Source organism: Balaenoptera musculus, chromosome 9 (assembly GCF_009873245.2).
Source record: "Balaenoptera musculus isolate JJ_BM4_2016_0621 chromosome 9, mBalMus1.pri.v3, whole genome shotgun sequence".
In the NCBI taxonomy this organism is placed as follows: domain Eukaryota; kingdom Metazoa; phylum Chordata; class Mammalia; order Artiodactyla; family Balaenopteridae; genus Balaenoptera; species Balaenoptera musculus.
In genome coordinates this window covers 18,424,876-18,445,871 of record NC_045793.1, presented here as the reverse complement: position 1 = coordinate 18,445,871, position 20,996 = coordinate 18,424,876, and the positions used below count along the sequence as shown (strand labels likewise).

At 36.2% G+C, this 20,996-nt stretch overlaps 1 protein-coding gene and 1 long non-coding RNA gene across 9 annotated transcripts in view; one reads left to right on the top strand and one right to left on the bottom strand.

Moving 5' to 3' along the window:
- Window positions 1-20,996, bottom strand: part of CNOT4 (CCR4-NOT transcription complex subunit 4) — a 141,875-nt gene that overhangs the window by 44,206 nt on the left and 76,673 nt on the right. For 4 of the 8 annotated variants that reach the window (XM_036862907.1, XM_036862908.1, XM_036862912.1 and 1 more), the window contains 4 exons: window positions 14,538-14,624; window positions 13,665-13,766; window positions 12,792-12,917; window positions 9,917-10,050 (listed from right to left, as the gene is read on the bottom strand). In XM_036862907.1, coding sequence (XP_036718802.1) covers window positions 9,917-10,050; window positions 12,792-12,917; window positions 13,665-13,766; window positions 14,538-14,624 — 449 coding nt within the window. The remainder of the gene's footprint in view (window positions 1-9,916; window positions 10,051-12,791; window positions 12,918-13,664; window positions 13,767-14,537; window positions 14,625-20,996) is intronic. The other 4 variants (XM_036862913.1, XM_036862909.1, XM_036862915.1 and 1 more) reach the window with 2 other exon arrangements.
- On the top strand, window positions 450-20,656 carry LOC118900510. The gene is made up of 3 exons (XR_005021167.1): window positions 450-1,913; window positions 18,159-18,162; window positions 20,646-20,656. It is a non-coding gene; the product is annotated as an uncharacterized LOC118900510 (long non-coding RNA).

Genomic DNA, 20,996 nt, shown 5'->3' with positions numbered 1-20,996 from the left:
TTTTCAATATAGATGAGGTCAATCTTGCTAATGTCAAGGGCAATATATGAAAATATTATGACATTCAGAATTAAATCTTGAGACTGTTTCTGGATTACAACTAATTAGGATAACTTATATCATCTTTTCCACCATGCCAACTGCAGTTTCATAAGCAGTGATTCATTAACACTTAACGCTTTACCTGGGAAGGTTTTTATCAAAGATCTCTAGATCAAAATTTCTAGATCACTGTCATCAATCCAAAGACAGCTGCTGAAAAATCAGGATCAGGGCAAGATATTAGTAAGCTTAAGTTCCATTCAGTTTTAGTATATTCTTCAATTTATTTTAAGAATAATTAACAAATTCAAGGAATAATAAATGAGAGCTTTAGGAATAAGGATATAACTAGAAAGTTTTATTTTTTAGGTAAAAGGTCAATTAAAATTAAACCTGCCATAGTAAGTGCAACTATAAGTGCAAAAACGGCAAATAAAGATGGGGGACTCCCTGCAAATGCATGTATAAACCCAAAAGAAAGAAAAAGTGTATTTCTGAAGTCTAATTGCAATAAATGTGAACTTCCTGCACTCTGATGGCTGAACAGAAAACACATATCTCAAAGCTACCACTAACAGGTCAGGGTTCTCACAACTCTCCTGGCATCAGGTGTCCAAATTCCTTCTTCATTAAGCTCTGTCATACTAACAAATTTGTTGTTTTACATTCAACATCCATCCACCCATTATCATGCCAAGACAGTTAAGAAAGGAAAGCAAACTTTAATAAATATCACATTTACTAATGACGATAGAGACCTATTTCCTGGGGTTCCCTGGGAATGGCTCTAGAACAGGATCCAGCTTTAGTACTGGTCCTGGGTTTGGTTCTGGCACTCTTCGTGATACCATGCCTAGTGTGGGCTCCAGTGCTGGTCCCAGATCCAGCCCTGCTCAAGCAGTGGCTCTAACTCCAGGCTTAGCTCTGGCCCCCTGTGCCAGTGTGGGCTCCAGCTCTAATGACTCAAGTTCTGGCTCTAGTGGTTGTTCTAGCTCATCCACTTGTCTGTTAGAGACCACAATGAGCCTATGTTTCAGGTTATTTCCTCTGTTCCTGAAGATTAACTCTCTCCTGGTAGTAGCACCCAAAAGCCTCATCCCTGGGGCTTCAGGAGTAGAGGAAGTACAGCAGGTTCTTGGGTAAGTCTGCCTCAGTAAGAGGTTGGTAGTGGTGGATGACCTCAGTTAGCACGAATGACTGCAGTACCTCCTGGTGCAGGGCTGCACTTCATCATCGTTCAACCAAGAACAGGTAATACCCCCTCCCAATGATTCACTTAAGTGCAACAGAAAGGTACCAGAGATGGTCTTCAGCAGCTGGCATTCCTGGCGGTGTTGGAAAAGAATTGCTGATTCTAGGCATGTGAGCTGACCAGACTGAACCAGAGAACCAAGGACCAGGCAATCAAGAGTAGGTTCATGTTAGAAATAATCACCACACAGAGGGTATCTGTCTTCAGCTCCTGCTTCAGATCCTGGTAGGTGCATCCGACCATGAAGCTGATAAATGTGTGGTTCCTGTTGCACCCAGCAGTCCCCTATTGTTGCCCTTTCCAGAACCACCTGAACACGGCTCCACCAGTCAGGCAGGCAGAGTCCCAAATTAAACCCTGATTCTGCTCCTTCTTGGGGGACAAAGTTTTCTGGTTTGAAGTCAGAATGCTGAACTTCTGGAAACTTTGTACAGTTGGCCCTCAACATCCATGGGTTCCACATCCTCAGATTCAAGAATATTCAGAGGAGAAAACATTTCAGAAAGTTCCAAAAAGCAAACTTGAATTTCTCTTGTGCCAGCAACTATTTACTTAGCATATACATTGTATTAGGTAGCATAAGTAATCCAGAGATGATTTAAAGTACACAGGAGGATGTGTGTAGGTTATGTGCAAATACTACACCATTTTATATAAGGGACTTGAGCATCCGAGGATTTTGTTATCCTAAGGGACTGATCCCCGTGAATACTGAGGGATGACTGTAATTGATGAAGCTTACAGTCAGTGGAGACTTTTGCAGTCAGTCACCCACTGTCAGATTCCACTTCCTGGAATCTCATCAGCAGCCTCGTCTGGACAGTGAACTTCCTCCCCGTCTTGAGGATGAGGGGTCAATGGGGAGTTTAGGAAACATAGGGCTGGGTTTCTACCACAAAGGCTAGGAACAGATCTAAAAGCAACTCTGTGTATGGGGCCTTCCACAGGTCCACCCCTTTAGTCAGAAGGTCATCCTGATAGCTAACCAGGCAACTGAGTTCCTTCAGCAGCTGATTCAGGTGAAACAACAACTTTGCTCCAGCTGTGAACACTTCTCCAGCTGATCCAACCCATCGTCCAGGGGGGCTCCAATGCAGGTGTTTTGCTGCTGGACCTTCCATTAATTAGGGTGATTAATCGGCCTAGCAGTGCTTTGGAGGCATCTAGCACCTCCTTTCTCCTTTAGTCCAGTTCACTGAGAATTTCCTGCAAAAGCTGCTGCTGTCTGGTCTGACGGGCGTCCAAAGAGGGTATTCTCACTGGGGTCTGGGTCTTATATCAGAAGCAGAAGACATCCTGCTGGTCTTTCAGTTGGCCGATGGATTTCACCAGCTTCTCCATCATAGCCCTTAATTCTAGGGTCCAGGATTCAATCTCATGATGCTGGCTTTCCACAGGTGCTTCGAGGTCTGCCTCTCCTTGCTCCGAATGAGCCCTCTGAGCCTGGATCAGAATTAAAGAGATCAAAGATTGTCTCAGCCAATTAGGTATGGCCCCGAGGAAAGGCCAGAATGTCCCAACAGAATTTTTGCAAGTTGTGCTGTAGTAACAAACACGCAAGGTCCTGGCTGCAGCCACACTCATAGTTCAGTTGGTTTAAGGAGTGGAAGAATAGCATGTTAGCCTTGGAATCATCGCTGTCCAGTAATAATACGAAGGGAAAGAGAAATTGAGACACCTGAACCACACAGTTGACTGAAAAGCACTGGCTTCAAGTGGGATTGAGAAATTCTAATAGGTAGTTAGGGTTCATAACACAATCAAGATATTATTGCCAGAAGGTAATGCTGTGTGTATAAATCCTTGCAGACAAAAATTTGTAAACGTGTTTTCATACAGTCTCATTAAAAATCTTTTTAAAGTTCTAGTCCTAAATAGTTCTGAAACCTATGGTGAAATTACAGATTTCTCAGGATTAAATATTTTCCAATTAACCCAACAGTTGGAATCTGGTGCTATGGAGCTTTTCAAAATATAAATATTTACATTTATCTATTGAAAGTACAGAGTATATATATATCTAGATTCTGTCCTTGGAGATTCTGATTCAGTTAGTCCAAATTGAGATACCTCGTGTCTGATGATCACTGCACTAGTGGAAAAGGAACACAGTGAAAAGGCATCAAGTCTCCTCAAAGTCTCTGAAGTTATTAGACTTTAGAGCCAGAAGGAATCATTAATATCAAATTTAAATACTCTGTTTTACAGATAAAGAAACCAAAATTCACAACTATCTGAAGCAGGTAGTGTGACACAGCTGTGCCTCTGTTTGGATCTTCAGATGCTCAGCCAACTCTGCTACCTTCTAACTGGCCCTTTGGGCAGTTTTGAGTTTGATTTCCTTTTATTTCCTTGGTGGCGACAGCACCAAATTCCTAAATATAGTCTCTTGGCTGCTTTCTAAAATTTGCAACATAAAACAAGTAGTCACGTAGTAGAAGAATCAAAGAAAAAATCATTTTTAAGAACTGGGAGTGGGATAGGAAAAATACTGAGGAAGTCTAGTTCCCTTGTTTCTCACATTCACAAGATAAAAATAGTAGTCATGGTTGTACTAATTTTTGTTGCATTTTGAATATAAAGTAAAATTTAAGCCGGATGTCAATATAATGGACATTTCCAAATTTCTGTCATGTTACTATATACCCAAGTACATATTCACACCGCTCCGAAATATTCCCATATTTATTGAGAATAATTCATTTTAATTTTTCATGCTCACCAGAGTCTTAAATAACTGAGATAAACATTTGCTACTGCAAAGGACGAATTTAAGTTATAGACAGGAAGCTTGCTTTTATAGAATTTATTTTGATACAGGGGCTTCAAATATACATTAACATTGAAAATATCACTTTGCTACTAAAATATGGCCACATCTTAAGTAACATGACACAATTAACATGGCAAGAAAAAAATGCCTCAATAAACCTAGACTAACTGTAGTTGGCAAATATGATTCTAACTGGAATTTTCTCATAACTCCAGGACATACCAAATATGAATGAAAATAAATGTTCTGATTACTAGTAAGCACAAAAAATTAATTATCCTTAATATTAAAACTGAAAGATGGACATCCACCATCCTAAACATATCATAAGACTGTGGCAAGCTTTCAAAAACAACAGCAAAATCTCCATCTATTCATTATAATTTTGTATTTCAGTAATAAAGTTTGATCTTAAAAAGATACTAAGTTGAATTTAAACACACAATTGCTCATTTGATGTGCCTTTTCTTCTATTCTAAGAAATAAGGGCACCAAAAACTCTATCTCTAACCCTTTCCTCCCATCCCTCCCAACATAACCCTTCCCCTCCCTTCCCCTCACTCATTACACCCACCCTCTGGAAAAAATACCAGTAGCTCTCTATCCTTTTTGAAAATATTCTACTTAGGTGGAGCAAGATACCAGAGCTGACTTACTAGTTTTCCAAGTATGTATGTGTACATGTGCAGTAACTTTATATATCCAAATACATCATGGGAATAAAATTTAAGAAAAATAAGGAAAGACTGAGAAATAAGTTCAGAAAAATCTCAAAATTCACGAATTTTAATGTAAATATCCAATTTTAGCAAACTTTACTATCTACCTAATTTACTAGTAAGCAGCCCTTAGTTTTATACAAAAATAAAAGTAGGGAACTGCAAATCATTTACCTATTTCAAAAAACGGAATGCCTTTCTAGGGATCCATTTTACAAAAAAAATGTAGGCTACCTTTCATGGCACTTGGCCATACTTTGAGAATTACTGCTTTATACTGCTCCTCCTCCAGAAAAATTTACACACACACACACATTTTACATAAAATTTCAGAGTTCACAGATACTCAGACGCCTATGCGTGATTTAACACGCTCTACTGAGACTATTTTGTACAGTCTTGGACCATATCCTTTCTAAATCTCAGGGATTTACCAAATGATGTTAGGACATAAGAACAGGATTCACGCAGTGACTACCCCCATTCTGCTAAATAAATAAGGCACTCTGGCTATGCCTTCTGTCTATCAGAGCTTATATTTGACTTTCAGTAAAAATATAGTTGCATATATTTTTTAAAGATGTACATTTTCCTTCAATGTGATAAAAACTGACAAATTTCTATAGAAATTTTCCTTTCACCTTTTCTTTAGCTTATCCTCTACTGCCACCAATCTGTGGTTTAGGGAAGGTTTTGCTTAACCTTCCTTGGAATTTATAGTACATCCACTATATTTAAGCCTTAAGTACCAAAGATCTTTAAGGTCAAACTATATATAGTTATGGCATAGTTTCATTTAATTGATTTAGTTTGATTCATGTCAGAGTTTTTAATTCATGTTAGAGTCTTAAATTTCGCCTATTCTAGACTAAGAAATGGCAGAGTGGGAGAATGAGCTTGGGCTTAAAAGTGACAGAGACTTTAGGTCAGAATCTGGTCCATCACTTATTTGTGTAGGATACTGGTAAATTATCTAAACTCTCTGAGACTTAGTATTCTTGCCAGTAGTAAAATAACAATGATGTCTACCACACAGGACTACTGAGGAGATTAAATGAACACAGAAGACACCAAATTTCTGTTCAACCCTCTTTCTACCTAAATCTAAAGCTGAACATCTCGATTCCTTCAACGGTGGCTTCTTTGAGCCACAACATCAAGTCAGAACCACTTACCTCAAGTGATCTGCACACCCCATAATCTGTCCCCCAAATACTTGTAGGTAGGCCTATGCACTGTCCTGGGCATATAGCAGCCATCTAGCTACTACTATTCCTATCTCAGTCTTCAGTTGGTGCACAAATAGTGCCTCAATGTAAATAAAGGTGTTTCAAAGCCCCAAACTTAAAAACAAAATATCCAGTCCATAAGCATCACTACTGCATGGCTCCTTTACTCCCCATTCTTTACATTTGTATTCATCATTTCAAAGTAACTTACTAATACAGAAAAACAGCATATCTACAGTCAATACTCAATCTGACTGATACACTCTCAAACTCATAATAATGGAGATGTGTGTGTGAAGAACAAATGACACACACCCTCTAATTTATTATTCATTTAAGTGAGATAGGAATAAGACATACTATAGAAAATTTCACTTACTAACATTAATGTGTATCAGGGGACCATGTCAGGGTTCAGTGACGATTAGTAGCTATGATACTTTTAATATTTGTACTCTGGATTAATTACAAATGAAAAAAGTACATTTTAAGTTTAATGTCAATCTATAAAGTTCCAAGTTTTGCTTTCTCGCAATTCTTCTAAAACTGCTACTCACTACACAGGAATGCCAAGAAAAGAGGAAAAGGAACCATTCTTTTTCTTTGTGTCCCTGGAAAGTCTAATTCTCAATTTATCTTGAATAAGAAAAACGTTCTCTGTAGGGTAGGACCATAGAAAGAGTTGTACTGTTCATCATTCTAACTTGGCAGGTCTTCCCTGTGGGAAGAAGAAAACTTATCTACAAATTCATCCCTACCCCTGTACCTTGTATGGTGGCAACGTAGAAATGAAGACCAAAGCAGACTTTCAGTAATACTGACAGTCAAACTTACTCTCTTACAGGGGTTGGCATGGAAAGAAAACAAGCTATAGGAACTGTCAAAAAAAACAAAACAACAAACCCACAACTCTCTGTAACCTGGGCCATTAACTGTCCTTAGTAAATTTGGGGGACTTGCATTAAACAAACAAAAAACAACCCTTCTCCCTCCCCCAAAAACCTTCCTATATCATGTACTTATGAAAAGCAAAGGTAACTATGTCAAAATTTATTCTGGTCCTAGCTGAGGTTCAGTTGCACTGGTTTTGGGCAAAGTTATCAAATGGGCATACTGTTTTAAATCCCCCTTTTTCTTCTTTTTTTTCCTCTACAACTTGTGGCTGCTATGACACTCCTCCCCTGTTACTGAAACAGTTACAAATGTGCTCTGACTACACTTTCTATGAAGGCAAAGTCAATAAAATATTAGTAAATCTATTAGTAAGGGATCACAAAAAAAAAATAATTTAAAGAAAGCTAACTACTGTTAAAATGCTAAAAAGATATTTGGTAAATTCCAATATTCACTTCCAATCTAAAGAGAAAAGCTCAATAAATTAAAAATAGCAAGGTATTTTCACATTATGATTAAAAATTTATCTCAAATAAATGGTTAAAATCATATTTAAGAGAGAATAAAACACTGGAGATATCTCTATAAAAGTAATGCAACAGGATGCCTGCTAGCACCACTTTCTAACACTGTTCTTTAATTTTTAGCCTAGGGATTCTCAAATAGGAAGAGATGATGGTGGGAGATCAGATTTAAAAATGCAGGGAAAAGACTAAAAAAAATCTTTCCTGAGAGACACAAAAGACTTAAATAGAGAGATATACCACACTAATGGTTGAGAGGATTCAGTGTTATACTGTAGAGTATAAATTCTCCCAAAATTGATCTATAAGCTCAAGTATTTTGAAACAAACAGACTTGGTCAACTAATGGGGGAAGCCAGTCTATATACTGCACAGAAAACACTTAAATACCAATAAAACATGGCAAAGAGATACGAGTTCACAATGCATAAGTTCACTATATTAATCAACTATAAATCAAAATGAGATTTTTTGTTTATCAAATTGGTAAATGTGCAGAAAAAAATACTCAATTCAAGGAAATAGGTACTCACAATCATTGACTCAGCGGTTCTAAGAGCATCAAAACTATAACCAAAATGTTTACATGAAAAAATGTTCATCACAGTATTATAAATAATAGCACCAAAATGAAAGTAAGATAATATACACCAGCAGGAGATTGGTTTAATAAATTTTAAATACTCACATATAATGGAATACTACACAGTCATAAAAAATTGCTTTCATAACATGGGAAAATATTCATAATAATGGGTATTAAGTTTTAAAATGTAACAAACCAATGTATTTTGTGTATATATACATTCACAGGAAGGAAAAGGACTACAAGGAAATATACACTGCAAGGAAGATACAGCAAATCATTTTCAGTGAAAACGTCTGCGTATTGAGATCACATACAATTTTTACTTTCTTCTTTATGCTTTTGTATATTTTTCAGATTTCCTTCAATAGAAACATTACTTTTATATTCAGGGAATAACAAATGTAGCAAAGAGATCATCTAAATTTTACATTTCTGCTCTGAATTCTCTAGGGGCTATAAACCCAGAATATGACTTTAATTAGAATGACAACACTTTTAATGAGAATAAAGATGTGTATTTAAAAGCATCTGAAATAAATTTTTACTACAATAACCTCATTCTTACATAATGTACTACAGAGTTAGCAACCAATGAGGTAAATAATAGCATAGGTTCATAATCAAATAAACATATGGGGTGGGGACAAAAAGATCAACGGAAAGGGTCAAAGCTTATCAACCCAAAAAGAGTTTAAACTTAGCTTTTATTCTTAGCTTTGATAAAACAAATTTCACGTAGTTTATTATATAGTAATTTTATGTTTTGCTCTATGGCCTCATATATTTATATATACATGTACATATGTGTGTGCAAATAAACAGGAAGTATTTAAATTTGAATTGCCTTTATAAATAATCTTTACTATCAAAGTGAATAGACTTAACAAGGACTTCAAGAATTTAAATACAAGAATAAGTTTTGAAGAAACTGACTCTGGTAACAATCCATGTAGTTATTATTAGCTATGTTTAAAAAATGGCCCTTACATTATTTTAGTGCTAAATAAACATGGGACTACAATGGGACTCTGTAATAACCAGACATTTAAAACATCACTTAAACGAATTTAACTTTGGAATAAATTTTTTTAAAAAGAAAATCGACCTATTTAAATTAATTACAGCTATTTACTTTAAATGAATTCACTTTACAAAAGTCAGACTTAATTAAAAAAAAAAAAAAGATCCTGACACATCAAACTTAAGGTACATTCAGAATAAAGTATAACCCCAAAATTATTGTTTTATTAATCATACCATTTTCTCACAGGCCATAACCAAATACAATCCAAGATGTGAAGATCACCATATCAGAATAAGACTCAATACATAAAATTATAAATTTGTTTAAACATCAACAGAATATAGGTCTATGCAAAAATAAGTTGTCTCCAAGATGAATAAGATCTGAATATGGGATACCCTCCTCACTCAGAGGACATAAGACTTTGGTGATTCCTGAGACTAGACAACCATGAATACTTCTATCCCCAACAAAAAACACTTCAGATAACGCCCACTGTCCCTTTTACAGTGTTTTCCCCCTCATTACATCAGGAGGGAAACCCCAATTAGGTGACAAGAGCCTTTTAAATAACCCACATCTCTTAATTTCCTTTTTATCAAGGAGAGTGTTCCCAGGGCTCAGGGTAGTCTGCAAATCAATGCAAAGGGGAAGCATCAAGAGGCTCATCTGCAGTATTACCAGGGAGCAGCAGGCAGCAAATATTCAAACCCAGAAATTGTGACTCAACATTTCCTATATAGTACAACAATTCTGCACAAATGACAGACACTGTCAAGAAGGATCCTGCCTGAAAAAGATGTAGAATGAAAAGAGAAGATTGACAGACATGAAGGTAAGGTATCTGATTACACTAATATCGGTACTTACGTATCATACCTCTGCAGTGGTGTCACTTTGTTCTTATTCTTATCAACTGAACCCGTAGACAGTTGAAGAAAATTGGGGTTTAATTTATATAATTCTTGAAGTAGCTTCTGTTCATATTCTTGGTGTTTACCCGCCTAGTGGAAGAAGAAATTAAAACTGCAGTGGGACTCACAAAGTGGCTGGTATAAAATGCTGATGTACTTTATGAATTACTAAACCTATTCTAAATAAAACACATAAGGATTTGTCATGGCGTCAGAGAAACCTGTGAGGAAAATGTCACAGAACTTCTAGACCAATGAAAGTTCTTGCAACAAAACTACATGAGACATATTCCATTACTTAAGGCATTTCATTAACCACTTTATGTGGAGAAAAGAATATTAACAGACAACATTTTTGCTAGTTTGAAAAACCAGAGGGGCCCTTTTAAACTTACTTCCCCATCTTTCACATAAGAATTAAGTCTTCTAACAGGTCATTACAGAATTTTCTGAAAATCACTGAAAAATCAGTCTCTCTTTTCAGAAGATTGATAAGTAACACACAGATGAAGAGTTTTACTATATTTTTCATTATCCTAACACTAATTAGCACATTAATTTGTTTTTACATAAAAATTAATATATTTTAAACTTTAGACCAGAGGATGGCAATTTAGAGCCAGCCACTTTGTTTTTATAAATAAAGTTTTACTGCAACACTCATGCTCATTCATTCATGTGTTATCTATGACCTCTTTCGTGCTACAACAGCAAAGTTGAGTAGTTGCTGCAGAGATCATATGCCCAGAAAACCTAAAACATTTACTAACTGGCCCTTTACATAAAAAGTTTGCGAATCCCTGCTCTATACACAACAAAGACAACTCTGTATTTACTGGAGTTGGTAGCTGTCTATCAGAAAGCAGTGTCGCAAATGTGATGGAATAAATCAGACAAAGACTGACTGTGGAAACTAGGCACATACAAAAAATAAATTACAATACAATGAAATTACTCTGAATAACTTTTTACTATCTGCATGTATATTATGACTGCAATGACATTTTTTACTTACCTTCAGGGTTGTTAATTACTTTAACAGTGTGGTCTAAATAGACGTTATGGGAAAACCAAAACCAGAACAGAACAGATCAAAGCAAAAACGAAACAATAAAAACAAGGGCAGTATCATCTAATTGAGCACAACTGTATCATATATATTGCACAATGCATTGTTCCCTGTTCTGAGAGGGCTCTTGCCTGTTCACCTGGGTCTATAAATATTTCATATGGTACTAAATTTTGAGTTATGCAGTAACAAGGAAAGATCTGGTTTTGCCATGATATAATTTGCTCAAGTTTCCTTTCTACATTGACCAAGTGTTTTAACGAGGAAACCCCTTTTCAAAGTAATTTTAAACTAAGATAAAGAAGAGCGAGATGAATTCAGGACAACAATATGAAATCAATTTTAAATTGTTAAGAAAAAACACAGTTTAGATGTGGATTTTACATCTTTAAAACATAAAAAGCCCTGAAAATTCTTTATGCAAGCAATACTTCAGGAGATATTATGGCTTTCGTTAGCCACAAAGAGCTCAAATTGGTATTCAAATGATTTAACAGGGGCAGTTCATAGAGACAGGTTAAATCCCATTACAAATAAATTCTAAGGGACTGTCCATCCATTTCCTTTTACTCTTCAATAATACTTAAGTGAGATCAACTGGGGCTTAGAAATTCCTTGACAGAGATTTTCATTGTAATAGTACCCATAGGTAAAGCACAGTTCCCACTAGTCAAAATTCAGCATGAAATGGTTCAACCTTAGACTTCATCCAAAAGAAGAAAAAAATCAAGATGCATTTATTGGATAAGCAAGAAATAAGTAAGTCATCCATCCCCGTTAAATATCACAGAGAACTTATTTTAACACTGTTTTTAGATCATAAAGACAATACATACTGTCAAGACATCCCAATGTATTTATTATAATGGGATTTAATCTGTAGTAACTCCAAGTCAAAAAAGGTAATATTCCATTTAACAATCTGCTCTGAAAGGAGCCCCTCCTAGACTGTCTCTAGTTTGACTTGGAGAATGAAAGGCAGTAATCAATGCCCCCCACCTTCTAAATGAGAAGTATTCCTGCAAAAGTCCACAGCAACAATCTGAAGTCCTCACCTATAACAGGGAAGTGCAGTATTGTGCTTTGGCATAATCCTCATTTAATATGCCGTATGGTCAACATTTTTACTTGTAAAGGCATGTTTATACTACAAATTGAAAGGAGACAGGAGAACAGGAAATGTAAAAAAGAACACAGGAAAATAAGCCTTCAATTCACCCTTTACAGGACACTGACTCACTGGATACTTTCATGGGAAGAATCATTTTATAAAAATAATGTTAGCTTTTCAGCAGCATCTAATAGAGTATTATTTTCTAGCATGCTCTGTGAAGAGTAGAGATGGGGTGGGGGACCTCATATTTACAATATCCCACTTAGCTTTCATTTTGCTGACATTCCCCCTAAAGTAGCATTTACCAAAATGCCTTCCTTGGTCAATTAAGTCCTGGTTCTACATACCCCTCTGGGATATGTATTAGCATATTAAAGACTCTAAGAAGTGTTGCTGGGGTGGGGGGGAATCTATTTATCTTCATTAATCAAGCATTTTCAAACTTAGTGGACCACAGACCCACTTTTATTGTAACAATATCCTGCAGAACTGATATTCCATGGAACACTACATATTTGGAAAATGCTACTTTAAAGTAATACCAGTTTAAAGAAAAAGAAAATTCTTAGTTTTTGCTTTTGTAATTTTAACTTATAAAGAAAAATACTTCCTTTTCTGCAAAGTTGATAATTCACATTACTTTACTACCTGCATTTCCTCTTTTGTGAAGCTGGCCGCCTCGTCCCCCAATTCATGTAGGTACATGCAGTCAGGCTTTGGACACTGCATATTCTTTAAGAAGTAACTGCAGTATTTTGTTGTACCTAGAGATGCCTGCAGCAAGAGGAGGAAAGCGGGGGGAAAAAGACCCAAAATGTGAACTGACACCACAATGAAAATTTCCATATTTAGTGTTTTCATTTCACCTAAAATGAGGCACAGGCACAACAAAACAAAGTATGGCTGTGAATACTAGAGAACTAAACTATTATTAGCAGGATTTATTAAAGATGATGATCATTTAAAAGAACTAAAAAAAAAAAATCTCGGCCTATGGTTTCCAGAGCTTGAGCACCCAGATCATTTCCCTAGAGGTCAGAAGCGTAGAAAGACAAAATCTGTTCCATGTTTTAAGTGGTTAGGCACATAAGACAAATTCCTTTTTCTAATTATGCCATCCTTCTTCCACTTACTTAAAAGCATTGCTTGGTGGGACCCTTCATGCAAACCTGAACTGTTCAATGCCCAAATATTTAAGGACAACAAATCAGAACAATTATCTATTTCTGACAAGGAGAGTAATAAATCCATTTTCACAAAATAAAATATGTGTAAATATAAGGATATTTTTCAAGATTATCCCCTAATAATGAATGTGTTTACTCCTAGCTGGTAAAACAGGACCCTACATAGGTCAGCTATAAACAAATTAGCTGTCATAGGTTGGAATGGATGCCTAAGAAGCAATCTTCAAATTAGACTCCCTTCATGTAATATGTAAAAGCTATGCTCTTCTCTACTTAATACATGTTATCCCTTCCCCCTTAAAAAAAAAAAAAAAAATCAAGAGGACCATATTACCTTAAGTGTTCTGCCATCTACCACCACATTGTTGACACACTGTATGGCTCTGAGAGCATCTTCCGACCGGATATAGGTTACGTAAGCACTGGCGCTTGGACCCTAAAGTGAAAACCCACTGTTATTAGTATCAAATTCAACAAAAACTTAACAACAACAACAACAACAAAATTATCTTGCAACCTGCCTAAGGAATTCTAAAGGCCTTTACTACTACTTTCATTAATAATAATGACAATGATTAGAAGTAGTAGTAGCTTTGATTAAACCATATACTAGCTCATCTTAAGACAATCATACTTAATGACTTTTATCTGATTTTAAGTAGACTAAAATAAATATGAATAAAATATCATCTTTGGCTTGGCATTTACTTTTTAAAAAAGTCATCTGACAGGCTCGTCAAGGTTACAAAAAACAAACTTTGAAAGTTAGATTAAAAAAAAATAAGATTTGAAGACAGATTCAAACTATGTTCTCCCCCAAATAAATGCAATCTCTAACAGTATTCTATCTGCTAATACCAGCATAACAAAGACGCTCTATTAAGTTCACAATATCTGAAAACATTATTAATTAGAAATCATTATATAATTTAACTGCCTGATAATAGACTCAATTCCCCCTCCCCTTCAGACCATCACTAGATCTTTGTTTTACTATTTCCGTCTTATTACTATCAATTCACTGTTAAGTCCTGAAAAGGTCAAATAAGCACCAAAAATTCCCCCACCCCACCAACAGAGGTCACTACACTGCTTAAATCTTTGACCCTTAAGCTTTCTAACCACAGAGGGCAAGTTTTCCTTCTGAGCAGCCCAGGTCAAGCCCAGACCATAGGGAGGAAAGGCAAAAATCCCTATAATTAGTTACCTGTGAGCCTGCATATGATGTGCTATTATTGATGACAACTTTATGTATTTTACCAAACTTCCCAAAATATTCTGGTCGTTTTAAAACCTATAAAAGAAGAAGAAATAAGGTATAAACTGTCCCCATTTCATCAACTTTATCCTTATAATGGGGACATACACCATCCCTCTTCAGTGAAAATAAAATAATTTTTAAAGTTTTCTAGTAAATGTGACTACTTCCTAATTACAATTTGTGTGGTTAACCTACAGGAAATCATCAACAAAGTCTAAAAGCTATTCTTTATTGACCCACTGAATAGAAACTGAGACTAAGTTCAGTATTATCTATTACATTCTAATATCTATACCAATAATCTAAGGGATTTTAGCTTCACAGTATTCTTAAACACAAAACAGATCAAATATCTTAACCACATTTTCATTGATAGATGATCATTATAAGAAAGTAATTCTCAGAACAATGACCAAGATTATGTGTTAAACAGAAACAGAAACTCAAGAACAGACACCAGTAGAGACAGTCTTTACTCGTAAATCTACTGTATATAATATTTTATATATTATATTAAAGCATTGTTTATAAGTTACGCATTCCAAATATGGTAACAGAATGTTCTTCAAAATTCTATGCTTTATGATTTATTACTCTGTGTGTGTCAATAAATTTTCCTTGTGTCAATTTCACCATTTCTCAACTGTCTCCTGTTTTTTTTTCTCTCCTTTTCCTAATAAATAACAAATGTGAGGTGATGGATGAAAAGAAAACTGGGGAAACAAATTTATACAATATTTTCTCTACTACCTGGATACTTCTTGGTGGTCATTTTCCCTCATACTTGTGTCATCTCCTTTACTATGTGATCACTATATGCATTCACTTAGCTTCTCTAAAACTTACTTAACCTTGGCTAACCTGATACAAAAACCTCTCCCATGACTTGCAACTACCTCAAAATTAAATTTTGCTCTTTTCCTAGAATTCATCTATAGACCTACTGTTCCTACAATCTGTCCAAATAGCAAGCTCTCTCTCAATGAAAGCTTTATGCACATATCTGTTCAAGTATGTGCAAAGTATCCTTTCCAAATACTCTTATACTCTTGATAATATTCTCACACACTTACAACTTAGCTAATATGTTCTGCATCTGACAGAACCAAAGCTTTGTGAAACAGTCTGTGATTGGGGTGTCATTAATTCTTAACAGTTTTCAACTTGATTTATATAATTTTTTTTACCTCATTTTATTTTAGGTTTTTATAAGTATAGGGTTTAGGCCTTATGTTTTCTACAGCCAATTTTAATGGATTAGAAGGTGAAGTGACTACATTGGCTTTCAATCTTTCTTCTACCCAAATCCCCCGAGGGATATGGCGGTAAGTGTGGTAAAGGCAATGACTCCTGGGTTGTTCACAAAAAAGTCTTAGAATAGAGGGTTAGGGAAGAGTATATCTTGAAAAGCTTTCTGGCCAGTGGAGTACAGAACTGTGTTCAATATTCCAGCTTGATGCATACCAACTCAGCAAAAGGCCTCAGCCAAAATACCTGCTTCAAAGGATTCAGGCTGGTTACAAGTTGTGCTACATCAGCAGCTCATATCATATCCAAGTTTACGGCAGTAGTTCTCAATAAAGGCAGCATCAAGGGATGCTGGAACATTTTGGAACTCTGTGGGAGCTTTTATTAGGGGAGGTTGTCAAAGTAACTGGGAGACACTATTCGTGTTCAGTGGATGGGAGCCAGGGAAAGCTTACAGCACTCAGGCTAGCCCTGCACCACAAAGTATTGTCCTGCACCACTTTTGAATGTTCTACAAGACATTCATCTAGCTGAGAGGCCTGTTTACAATTAAGTGAACCTAGAAACAAATTATAAACATAAAGTAGTTCCCCAGTTTTGACATATGTTGAATTTAAAAGCAAATACTGTGTAATTAAGGGACAACCACAAGTGCTTTGTTTGAAATTTTACTAAGAATTGCTTCAGAAAAATCACATCATTGGCACTTCATGGTACCTGAGTTGCCAATACATACACCTGTAACAATCTGCCTTTGTAGTTGTCATATTCACAGTGATTCTACAAACAGATGCAAACACCTATTTTATAACATACTGTAAAAAAAGTACTTTACAAACTTATATACGCATACAAGTCATTTGAGAATCTAGTTAAAATACATATTTCAGACCCTGAGGGTCTGCATAATTAAGCTCCCAGGTGATACTAATGCTACCAGCCCAGCGGCCACACCTCGAGTAGCAAGGTTCTAGAGCAGAGGTACCCAAGTATTTACATGCAGAAACAGTCTTTTTATAATTTCTAATTTCTCCTTCACTTTTTTCAAATTATGTATCTACACAGACAGATTATATTATCAAGAAGTCATTGCATGAAACTTAAAGGGTGTTATAAAATATTAGTTTAAAAAAAAGTGGGTACTGGGTCTGAAAAGGTTAAAAGCTGGCTTATGGAAATAAATTCTGGCCAGTATTTGAGTAACACTTTTATAACAACATAAGATTTGTACATAATTACACTGAGCAGCCAGAATACTATTTTCAAAGCACAAATCTAGCCATGTCATCCTGTTCTTAAGAATAGTTAATAGCTTCCCATTGCCTTTAAGATAAAGTGCAAACTCGTTAGCATGTTTTAAAAGCCCTTCATTATCCCTTACCACTTACCTTGTCAGCCTCCTCTCTCACCATTTCACTCTAATTTTCCAGCCAAACAAATCATTTGCAGACTGAGCTCTTTCTCATCCAGAAGCATTTGTATAATTCCTGTGCCTGAAGCACTTTACCCCAGAGATAGCAGGAGAGTACACATCTTCCCCCCAAGGTCAGGTACCATCTCTTGTGCCTCCACAGCACACAACACTCCTCATAGTGTACTGTTGCTTTTATAAATAAACAGGGACTACCTTTTTATTGGTTTATGTTCAATGTCTTACACAATGCCTGGCACACTGTAGGTACTCAATAAATGCTTATTGAAAAATTAAACTGTCTTAGTATTGAACAAAAAGAGTAACATGGGGGACTTCCCCTGTGGTCCAGTGGTTAAGAATCTGCCTTCCAATGCAGGGGAAGCGGGTTCGATCCCTGGTCAGGGAACTAAGATCCCACATGCTGCAGGGCAACTAAGCCCACACGCTGCAACTAAGACCCAACACAGCCAAATAAATAAATAAATACAGATCTAAATCTTAAAAAAGAAAAGAATAACATGGATATAAAACACTGGTGGGCCTTAATGTATTAGAAAATGGCCTATGGCCAGTGGCCTACGGCTGATAAGAAATGGTTTGCCCAGGCAAGGGAAATTTAAATAATGTAGACGTTCTATATTAAGTTGCACATTACAGATTCTGTCTGAACATAAGTCAACGAGCAAAACAATACTCTAGTAAATAAAAAAGGTAAAGAGTATGGGTAGTAGGCAGAACACCTTGCATATCACCACATTACCCATATATTTAATGTCCTATATTTACTTCACAGTGAGCCAACTTTAGTACTAACTACCATATAAAAGGCCACATGATAGGATTATAAATTCCAATGGCATAACTAATGTGTAAAATGTCTTCCTATATATTCTTTGGGAATACAGTCAAGTGTTCATGAACACCACAGAGAAAATAAAAAATGTGGTAAGCAGATGGAAGGATGGATGGATAAATGGACGGATGGAGGAACAACATACCATTCACTGGTGTAAAATACATTGGAATAGGAGCTCTAAGACCAGCGAGGTGGGGAGGATGGGGGTGGTTTCTAGCCCTGGCTCTGCTATGAAATAGCTGAGTGATCCTAGGCAAGTCACTCAACTTCCCTGTGCCTCGGTTTCCCGTTTGTAAAATGAAATGGTTGTGTCTTTAAAGTCTTTCAGTTCCTCAAAGAAGCTGCTCTTTCATGCAGTCACAAACCTGAAACATCCTTTTCCTTATTCGCTGCCCAGCTAATCCCTAATCATTTTTAATCATCCTTTCCTCAGGGAGGCTTTTTGTGGATCTCTGTACTAGCTAAATTCCCCACTGTTACATGTTCTCAAAAAGCCCTGTACTTTCCCTGTTTATAAATGCTCGGCATGCTTACAAGTACTTAATTCTGTCTTCTCCACTGTCTGTAAGCTTGTACGGGTAGAGACTGTCTGCTTGCTAAACCACTTCATCTCCAACATCAAAGTACCTAACAGATTGTAAGTATTCAAGAGTTAATTTACAGAATGAATGAATTAGGTTCTGACAATATAAATTTTTAGGATTTAGGAGATGATTACCTCTAATCATTACCTCTAATTACCATATCTTCTAAGATAGTTTTTTTTTTTCTATTGAGCGATAAATGAATACATTTGACTATCAGTCTTGGTATGAAGTTTTCAGATGTACAAAAATTATTTTCAAAACAAGCTTTAAATTTTCCTAAATGTTCCTGTTTTGCTAATCAGAATTCAGTCAAATATCAAACTGTCATCATCCAAAAATAAGTAAATCACAGGGATCTTCTTTGCCTCAAAAGTTACCCTAACAATTTGAAACTTCAAGTTTTCTAATGAAGCTGACTTTAAGTTTTCCAATCTGAAAGGGTTAGACAGTTACATTAAGAAAAATTTTAAAGATAATATTTAGAAGTAGTAGGATTTAATAACTAAAACACTCATCTCTGGTCTTCCTAGGCTTTCAGGAGAAATAAGAGAGAGAAACTAATGTTTAAGAAAATTCACTGTCCTCTCACCAAGCAACAATGATTTCAAAAGTATAAAACCAGGACAGTGATTTTTAAGTATATTTAGACTCATGATAAAATGTTCTCACTAGTCACCCCCTAGATTAATTTCTTTCTGTGTAATAGTTCTTCAGATTAATCTTACTAACATCATGTTATTTGAAATGAAAATAAGAAATCTCTGTACATAAGTAAAAACAAACCATAGATTCTAAAGAAGAGGTAGGACCTATAATCCAAACATCAGACTGAGACTATGGCTTAATTTTATCCAGCCTTTGGGTGGTGCTCTGTATGCCTCCAGTACCCACAGGTGACTGGATTTTGTATTAAGAAAATCAAGTACATCCATATCCAAGAGTTATAAAATCAAAATAAAAGTTCCATTAATTTACTGGAGTAGCAGGAAATTCCCTGGTCACCTAGTGGTTAGGATTCTGCGCTTTCACTGCCGTGGCCCAGGTTCAGTCCCTGGTCAAGGAGCTGAGATCCCACAAGCTGCATGGTGCAGCAAAAAAAAAAAAAAAATTAGTAGGAATAAATAGAGGTAGGTAAATAAAAAACTTGCAGAGGCAAGAAATGCTCTCTGGTTGGAAAAAAAAGTAGTGTTGAAAGAGGGAGACAGAAGCGTTGGGACAAAGTTGTGGCAGTGTGCAAGGGTGAAGTGGGATTCTGCCTGTCTGGGGAGTTAAGTACTAGATTTAGGAAAAAGGGAGAATTGGCTGCTGAGGTTAAGTCATAGGCCTAAAATGAGCTCTCTCCTTATCACCTCTTATTAAAGAAGTCTTCTCCAATATGAACCCTCTGACTTTGGAAAGAACGTCTCCGGAAGATCATGTAGCCCACTAATGCCAGCACCCCTGGACCTAGGTCCTAGTAATTCTTGAGCTGCCTCCACATTTATTACCAATGATAAAGCCTTCTTAGTAAGGTCACCCTGATTTTTCTCCTCTACTGATCATGAAGCCCTTCACAGCCTCAATACATAGTAAACTTACCAGCAATAAATATTTTTTATTGTCTCTAAACTGATTTGTACAAAATCAATGTATAGACACCTTAAATTTCCTCCTTCTGGGGCCTTTAGCCCACTTAGCCAAGTTCAAAGATTCCCACCTCCCTAATCATATTCACTATAATCCTCCCTCTGATTGCGACCATCATGAGCATTACTTCAAACCCTTCTCAAGGAGTACTTTTGACAGATCCCCCAAATTCGGCTCTCTCCAACATTCTGGCTGCCAATCACTTTCTATCTGCCTTCCCAACAATCTAGTCAGCACCTCCTGGTATATCAGAAACTAAAAGTTAGCAGATGTGCACCCATGGGTATCAAGGAAAGTTATGAGTTCAACATTATTCTAATAAGGCTGGTGGAGGAAGGAGAGAAAAGAGTTAAGTAATAAACAAAAGGGTTAAGACCTTCCCTGCCTCCAAACGAATGACAAAGAACCTGGTCCATAGTTTCCCTTCATCAAATTCTCCCTCTTTCTCCAAAACTGGCTTAAAATGAATGAGTAAAGAATGATGATACAGTATAGCAACAGTTCTATCACTGTTCTATAACCGAGGTTCACTACTTGGGCACGATTTAAAAAAAAAAAATACGGATCTTTGGTGGGTTCATGAAACTGCATCTCCACTGTTGGTCTTTTATACAGCTACAGAAAAGAAGAAACAAACAGAGTAGTCATGTCACATTAGCCTTAAGAGCAAAATA